The sequence below is a fragment of the Saccopteryx leptura genome, chromosome 5 (assembly GCF_036850995.1).
Source record: "Saccopteryx leptura isolate mSacLep1 chromosome 5, mSacLep1_pri_phased_curated, whole genome shotgun sequence".
In the NCBI taxonomy this organism is placed as follows: domain Eukaryota; kingdom Metazoa; phylum Chordata; class Mammalia; order Chiroptera; family Emballonuridae; genus Saccopteryx; species Saccopteryx leptura.
The window spans coordinates 50,544,422-50,553,505 of NC_089507.1; the positions used below are offsets into that span (position 1 = coordinate 50,544,422).

General features: G+C 35.2%; 1 protein-coding gene across 3 annotated transcripts in view; it reads right to left on the reverse strand.

Moving 5' to 3' along the window:
* Window positions 1-4,871, reverse strand: part of TMPRSS11A (transmembrane serine protease 11A) — a 50,537-nt gene extending 45,666 nt beyond the window's left edge. The window contains exon 1 of one of the 3 annotated variants that reach the window (XM_066384812.1): window positions 4,654-4,871. In XM_066384812.1, the coding sequence (XP_066240909.1) occupies window positions 4,654-4,664 (11 nt within the window). In that variant the 5' untranslated portion in view covers window positions 4,665-4,871. Of the gene's footprint in view, window positions 1-2,641; window positions 2,718-4,653 lie in introns of those variants that run through there. The other 2 variants (XM_066384813.1, XM_066384814.1) reach the window with 2 other exon arrangements.
* Window positions 4,872-9,084: the final 4,213 nt, after the last annotated feature.

The following is a 9,084-nucleotide window of genomic DNA, read 5'->3' on the forward strand; positions in this document are numbered from 1 at the left end:
AGGACCTTGTGGGCCTTGGTATGTTATCTCTTCATCTGGCTATTTATTCATATCCTTTAATATACTTTGTACTTAGTGCCAATCTAGAAGGTAAACTGTTTCCTTGAGTTCTGTGAGCTGCTCTGGCAAATTTTAAAAAAATAATTAACTACTTTTTAAAACATTTATTTACTGATTTTAGCAAGAGAGGGGAGGAGAGAGAAAGAGACAGGAACATCAACCTCTTCCTGTATGTGCCCTGAGTGGGGATCAAACCCACAACCTTTGTGCTTCAGGATGATGCTCTAACCAACTGAACTATCTGATCAAGGCTGCTCTAGCAAAATACTCAATTCTGTAGAGAGGATGATGAGAAACTCCAGGTTACAGGCAGTTGGTCAGAAGTACAGATAACAGCCTGAACTCTCAATTGACATCTGAAGTGGAGCAAGGGCTCGTTTAGGGACTGTGCACCTAACTTGTGAAATCTGTGCTAACTCTGGTTAGTGTCAGAACGGAACTGAACTGTTTGACAGCTGGTGCTGGAGAATTGCTTGGGGGAAAAACCCCACACAGCTGGTGTAGGAAGTACTGTGAGTATGGTAGCATGGGAAAGTAAAAAAAAACACACACAGAGTTTTTCCAAGACAAAGGGTAAAAAATTCCTTGAAGTCTTCACCTGCCTAGACAAATCTTCTGTCAGCATACTGTATTGCAGATATGGCCCTGTCTCTGAGGTTATAAGAGCTTGCCATCAGTCCTGCTTGTAACTCTGTAACATTCATCTTGAGAAATTTATGAGACACTTTTGAATGTCAGTTGTCCCACCTTAAAAATGTAACAATAAATACTGCCCAGAGAGGTGAGGCAATGGAGTGCGTAATGATGGTCTCTACCTGTATCAAATTTCTTCTCTGAGTCAGGATTTTTCATAGGGGTTATCTCATGTGACAGTCATCCCAGCTTTGTGGAGTACTGATGTTTTACTCCAATTTTAAATTAAGAAACAAAATTTATTTTTGCTTGAAAATTATAAAAAATAAAATAAAAAAGGAAAAACAGAATATCTTAATAGTTGAGCTTTGATTCCAGACTGCCTCAAATCCTAACTCTTTATTTTATTAGCTTGTGATGATGTGGGCTCAGGTACCTTTTCCTCTATAAAATGGAGATAATAATAGTACCTAATCATGGATTGTTGTTAGAATTAAATGAGCTATTATAATGTATCATGTATACAGCACATAGTAAGCACTATGAGTTTGCCAAAAAACTAACAAAACAGTAAAATTTAATTGATAATTTATTCAAAGTTTAATAAATCAGTGAGAAACCTGAAGGTTTTACTTTGTTGTTTTGATTTTAATTCTGAAGATAGAGTTTTTGAATATATTGGAGGATGGATTTGGCAAATTAACAAAGTGTTTAAAATAAGTATTCATACAGAAATTATAATATAAAACATGAACATTTGCAAAGACTTTCCCAGAACTTACTTTTTTGCTAAAGGATGATAATGGAGAGAAGAAACCTAATTTTTGCATTTATTAAGCAATACCCAAAATAATGAGCTATAGGAAGAGAGAGAGAGAAAGTTGTCTGTGAAAAGGACAACAATCTCAGATGAAGCAGTCATTTGGTATTTAATCTTTCACAAGAGAAATAATTGAGATTTTAAGTGAGCAATTCACTCAATTTATAAATTTTAAGGGAAGAGAAGGGGCATGGATATTGCTAAAGGCAAATACAAAGGAATACTCACAGCAGGGTCCACACACTAAAGGTATCTCTGAGATGTAGAAAGAAGATCCATGATTCAGTACAGCAGAAACAGAACACATATGAATCAAACATATTTTATAATTAATCTTTTATTCATTGATTTTAGAGAGGGAGAGAGAGAGAGAGAAGGAGAGAGAGAGAGACATCAATTTTGTTTTTCTACTTATTTATACATTCATTGGTTTTTTCTTGTATGTGCTCTGAGTGGAGATGGTACTCATAACCTTGGTGTATCGGGGTGTTGCTCTAACCTACTGAGATACATGCCTAGGCATAAAATACATTTTGACAAGGATTCCACATTGTATTTATTGTTAATAGAGGCATAGGATGTATTGCAGAATTAATGTAGGTGAGACATAGGGTGTTATAGTATCGGTTTCCCCCGTTCTCAGAAGTAGAGCATTCCTAGGAAATTTTTTGTAAGACAAAATGGCATAAAGCAAAGAAGCATTTATCATTAATTGATATGGAAAAAAAATTTGAGCATTCCCAGACCCCCCAGATAACCTATCAAATAACACATAAAACCTAACCTAACACTACTATAGTAAGTCGTAAGAACTTTGAGTAAGTAGTAAGAAGAGGAATGATGATGATAAATGCACTGCCTGGATAAAGTAGATTGAGCTTGCTGGTTTCACTGTCACCACTCAGGGTGCCTGCTGCCTCTGCGACGGCTCACTGCAAAACAAGCACCGAATGCTAGTTTTGCTTTTCACGTTTTTTTTTTCCTGTAAAAGTGAAATCCTTTTTGGGTTTCTTTCAATTAAAAACAGGTACTAATATAGATCTTTTGTAAAAGTGAAGTAGCGTAACATAAACTTGGGAGAGACCTGTGATTACTAAGCATTAGCTTTGCCTCAATCCTTAAACTCACCTGTTAGTGTGACTGACAATCTCCTGCAAATCCTCTAAATCCTGGCTTAGTGTTCCTTGAGTTTATCTTAAAGCAGGGGTCGGAACCTTTTTGGCTGAGAGAGCCATGAACGCCACATATTTTAAAATGTAATTCCGTGAGAGCCATACAACGACCCGTGTACATTATGCATTATCCAATAATAATTTGGTGTTGTCCCGGAGGACAGCTGTGATTGGCTCCAGCCACCCGCAACCATGAACATAAGTGGTAGGAAATGAATGGATTGTAATACATGAGAATGTTTTATATTTTTAACATTATTATTATTTTTTTATTAAAGATTTATCTGCAAGTCAGATGCAGCCATCAAAAGAGCCACATCTGGCTTGCTAGCCATAGGTTAGCCCTGTCTTAAAGGAACCATAAACATTTGATATTTCCTAATGTCTCATTTTTTTAGCAAGAAGTGTCATGAATGTCCTGAACAAGAGCAATGATTTCCAATATTATTCCTGTAATTTATTTCCCTAAAACTGAAATTATTTCTATAAATACAAATATCCACTAGAAAAGATGACTTTTGGTGTCTATAATCATGAGATTTCATATTTTTAAGAGGTAATTTGGGGAATGTAAAATATGAAGGGTTGGAACTACTGCTTTACAACATCATAGTGTCCATAAACATGGAATATGCTTTTTCAAAATCAATGACTTTTAATAAGTAAAACATTAATGGTAGATATTTACATTTGTTTACTCATTCATTTGTTCACCAAATATTTATGGAGTGCCAATGATGTGTGAAGCATTCTAAACCCTTTCTAAGGATCGCAAAGACCCTTTGATAATTACAATGTGCTCATTAAAGGGCTGATACAAATATGTGTTTTATTAGTGGGAAAGGAAGCCCCGGGAAGTTCATTAACTCAATGGCCGATCTAGTGTCAATTTCTCATCTCTGAAATTTCCCAGGTGGAATCCTTGCCATCTGGAGAGTCTGCAAGAGTCCGAGAAAACTGGACTTGGGGAACTGTGCATTGCAGTTCTCCAATTCTGTCGTCACACAGCTCTGTAGACCTAGGGAGGTCCCTTCACTCCTGTTCCCCTCACATTTCTCACTTTAAGATGGGAATTAACAATACCTGTTCTACTGATCTCACAAGAGTGTTCTGGCTATTAAATGAAATAACATTAATAAAAATGTTTTTAAAAGCATAAATCTAAGGAATGAGCTTGGTGGTTGCTTAAAAAATAAAATATTATTGTCATCATGGATGCTTAAAATCACATCACATTTAATATGGATGTGTTAAATCAATATTTAATTCTATTTAATTAAATATACACTATTCTATTTGTGTATAATGCTCTGTCAAGAAATCTTACTTTTTTTTCTCCTTTGTATATAGCAAACCCTATTTGAAAAACAAACCCTTGAAGTAATTCACAGGGTTTTTTCCTTAATATTTCCATAGAAAAACTTTTGGAGAAAAGGCATGTTTTCTCAAATCTGGGTCTCCTGTTTTCTTTCTTCCCTCCACGGAGTCCTGACATTTCTATAATGAAGGCAGGTGTCTCTGTATTTGTTGACCTCCCAAGCTGAGTTAGTTCCCGAGGACTGACTTTAAGGTACAAGGAAAAACAGATAAAGGAAAAGTGGCATAGAAGCTAAATTTAGATTGCTAACAGGCTTTCCAAAACAAATTAACCCCTTCTCACCCCCCCCAAATGAATATCAATCAGTATGCAATATAATATAGTTTTCCTTAACTTCTAAAATTCCAACTATCAAATTTGGCAACATAAAATAATGCTAATAATGACCTCTTAACACAAAAATACTGATTTCAAATACAGAGATTAATTAACCCAGCTGCTATAATAATTTCAGATATCTTACAAAATCCAATGAAGATCAAATCCACTGAGAACACCTTACAGGCAGTTCTCCAACACTCCAAGAATCTAGCCACTGACAGTCAAACAGTAGAGCAAACAAGCCATTTACCAAACAAAACTGAACTTACCGATACATCATCTACAGGAGGAAAAATATGGTCTTGGAAGCATGCACCCACTGAACTCGACTTTCTAATCAACTTTATGACATCTCTAGATACATTTAAGGTCTACAACTAGAAAAATAAGGAAACAAATTACAAGTAGTTGAAATGAAACTAGTTCAACAAGTCTGAACAGAGAAGCCTCAACCCATAGACTAGCTTGAAGAAAACAGCTCAGAGACAGCATAGTCCCAACAAGAAAGCAATGCATTTTTTTTAGTATTGACTAATTTCATCAAAGGGGAAGAAACTGGTTGCAAGGATTTGAATGAGAAATACCTAAGGAATGCACTAGGATTAAGAGTTTAAAAAAGGTTATTGGTAGGTAAACAGCTATCTTAAAGAAACCTTTACATAAAAGTTCTCAATAAAAACATCCAGATATTCTTAGAACCTATATTCATAATATAAATAAAAAAATATTCACTACTTTTTTTTGTTGAAAAATAGCTATATCCATGTAGCATGAGTTTATTAATACACAATAATTTTTCTTTTAAAAAATACCTACTCCTGAGAGTACATACAGATTATATCAAATCAGATTTTTACCAAAATGACTTAATATAATAAATATATATTAAAATTTACATTTATGGTCTACATTACACACACACACACACACACACACACACACACACACACACACACACGAAGATTTACCAGAATAAAATAAAGAGATCAAAGAAACAGTATTTTTAATTAGACAAATGACATAAATATCTGCTCTTTGTGACTATTGAGACATTAGAAATGAAACTGAAGCTCTGTTTGATCTTGTCCTAAAAAGACCCATCATTTTATAGAATATACTAAGAATTTACATGCACACACACTAATATCTACAAAAAACACATGAAGATTAATTAAACAGTATTATATTGTACAAATCCTTTTGCATTTTTTTTCACTTAATATTTTGAAGAACTTTTTTTTTTTAATTAAGAGAAGGGTGGGGGAGGCAGAGAGACAGACTTCCACATGTACCCTGACCAGGGTCCACCCAGCATGTGCCCCGAAGGATCCAGCCAGCAAGCCCACTACTGGGAAGCAGAGGGTTGATTCTCCTGTGTGCCCTGACTGGTATTCAAACCTGGGAGTTCTATAATCCAAGCCAACACTTGACCACTGAGCCAACTGGCCAGGTCCTTGCAACACTTTCTATATTGGGGAACAGATCTACCTTCTTCTTTTTACAACTACATAAATTATGAACATACCATTTAGCCTAGATTATATAATCTACAACTAAATTGTACTTATTTAAAGGAAAAGACTACTTTAAGTAAAGGTTTTCCACAATCATTGCTTCTAATAGTTAAGGAGAGTACATTTGAAATAACCATAGATAACACCACACACATAGTGCTTTAAGAGGATAGACCAGAATCAGAGCGCCAGGGTTCAAACCTTAGCAGTCTGTAATATAGAAATAATACTAGTGACTACCTTTGAGAGCTTTTTAAAATGTAAATATGTTAACATATGTGAAATGCTTAGATTAGCGCCTTGTGCAGTGCAAGTACTACAGAAATATTAGCTAATAATGTTAGGACTTCTTAGTTTATTTGCATACATTTTCTTAGCAACTGTTTAACAGAGAAACACTTAGTGAAGCTCATTCGATTGAACTAATGAGGAAAGAGCACACATAGCTTCATTCTTTCCTTTTCCTCCCTTTGGTTTCTTTCCTTCCATCTTTCCCTCTTTTTCTGACACAGAACTTCATGGAATAGGGAAAAGACGCATGGACTTGGAACGGAATTCTGACTTCCTGCTCATTAGGTGAACTTGGACAGGCCACTTAAACCCTTTCATCATGTTTCTGCCTGTGTGAAATGAGCTAATACCCTCTATGTGTAGGAATTTTGTGACAATTAAATGACATGATGTATGTGACACTGTCTAGAACACTGTCTGGTACTAAACGGCAGCTTCCACTGCAGGGGGCAGAAGACCTGGTTCGTTTCCTAAACTCAGACATTGGGGGGAGGTCCACCTGTCTGCACCTCCTGGCTCCCCCACACGCCTGCTGCCTTGTCCTTCTGCACCTTAGCTCCCAACTCTGAATGTGGAGGTGATCGCTTTCCAGACTATTGTAAGGATTAAGTTAGAGAGTACTGTGTATATATCTAATAACTGAATGGGATTAATGCCCTATTAAAAGAGACCCCAGAAAGCTTTCTTGTCCCTTCTTCCAGGTAAGATCACAGCTAGGAGATGACCATCTATGAACCAAGAAGCAGGCTCTTACCAAGCACTCACTCTGCTGTTGTCTTCCCAGACTACATAACTGTGAGTAATAAGTATTTTGTTGTTTAAGCCACCTAGTCCATGGTATTTTTGTTACGGTAGCCAGAACGAGATAAAATACTGCCATACCATTTTCCCTAGCAGTTATACCATTTTACATTCCCACCAGCAGTGAATGCACAACGGTTCCATTTTCTCCACATCTCTCCTAATACTTATTTTCTGTTTTTCTTTTCCCTATCCTACCGACTGTGAAGTGGTATCTATTATAGTTTTGATGTGCATTTCTCTAGAGATTAGTGATGTTGAATATCATGTCATGTGCTTATTGCCATTTGTGTATCTTCTTTGAAGAAATATCTATTCAAATAATTTGCCCATTCTAAAATTTGTGTGTTTTTTAGTTGTTAAGTTGTAAAAGCTCTTTAGTAATTCTGGCTATTAATTCCATATCAGATATATGATTTGCAAATATTTTCTTTTTGTGGGTTGTCTTTTCATTCTGTTGATAGTGTCCTCTGACGGATTCCTGATATAATCCAGTTTATCTATTTTTTATTTTGTTGTTCTTTTGGTGTCGTGGCCAATAAATCATTACAAAATTTAATATCATGAAGCTTGTCCCCTATATTTTATAATTGACTGTCACAGATCCAAATATCACTCATATACATTTGACCCACAAATCTTACACATATATTATAATTCTTCTGCATTAAAGGTCTGGCTCCAGGAATAGTTATATGTGAATCTGTTTCTGACACTTCAAATTCAATAGTTTTAAACAAAATATTGTTCTCTAATTCCCGTCCATCCATTCTGGGGTCTCCCATAGCCAATGAATTGTCATGACCTGCACTGATTCTCTTCACAGTCTCCCTCCCATTTAAACAAGAATCTGTACCCTGTGTCTCTTCCCGTTCTATTAAACTGGGTCAAAATATATAACAAATGTCTTTCTAAAACAATGAATTAGAGCAGTTATTTGGGATGAGGGTGGGTGAAGCAGTGAAACCATTTGTTCTAACTGAATTTTATGCTGAAGCAAAACACGTGAAGTACTTCTGCTTTAAGTAAGCAGAGCATACCTGGAAACCCACTCACTGGCATTTGTTCATCTCCTGAGGAATGTTCTTTGTGAAAGCTATTGTCCTAGAGGTTTTAGGAGGAGACTGTGTATTCTATTTCATGCAAAAGAAAAGGCATGGCTTGGATACTGATCCAGACTATCACAGGCATAGCTATCATACTGTCCACACTTATAATTAAAGAAAAGAAGAAGGAATGTGTTCATATACTTATTTTGTTCAAAGTTGCCAGTTAGTGCAGTTAGTTGCAAGTATAAGTTATAAAAATGTGAATCTATTTAAATGAAAAGATTAAGGTACAACATCTTTCTTTTTACTGCCTGCACCTCTGAGAGGTGAAATCTATGTTGGTTATTTTATGTAGAATGTCAAATTAACCCATTACTACTTACTCTAACAATGTTGAGGAGTTTATTCAAATGGAGAAAAACTCTCTCATTCCTTTAACAATTAAATAAAGATGGGTCATTGATTCTGAAAACCATAAAGACTATCAGCATTACTTAAGAATGTGTATTTTTTTTCTTCTGCCATACGTATTCTATTTCCAGAGTGAAATTCTTGTCCAATGAAAAATTCCCATGTTCTTGATGTTTGGTTTGCATTTGAAATTTTATGGAGAAAATTAAAAGTTTTTCAGCTAATCTAATCAGGAGAAATGTACTGCGATACAATTTGAAACTGACTTTGTGCATAATATATTAAATTATAGAATTTGGAGGGTCATAGGACATTAAATATCTTTCCCCATTCTATGGCTCTTATTTACCCAGCTGAAACAGTAAACAGACAGGTATATGTATTATTTTTTTGCTTCACAGTTAATACTCTGTATGCTTGACTTCTACAATTTGTTGCTTATCTTGAGTCACAAAGACAATCATTTATATATATATGAATTCATATATATATATCATTCATCTCATTCATATATATGTATATAATTCTTTTTTAATCCTTCTCACTTGTGTTTCTAATTAATTTCTGAAGTCTACCTTTGTGCATAGTTTTAAGCCAGGATACATTACTGTGATGGTGATGGAAATGTACCTCT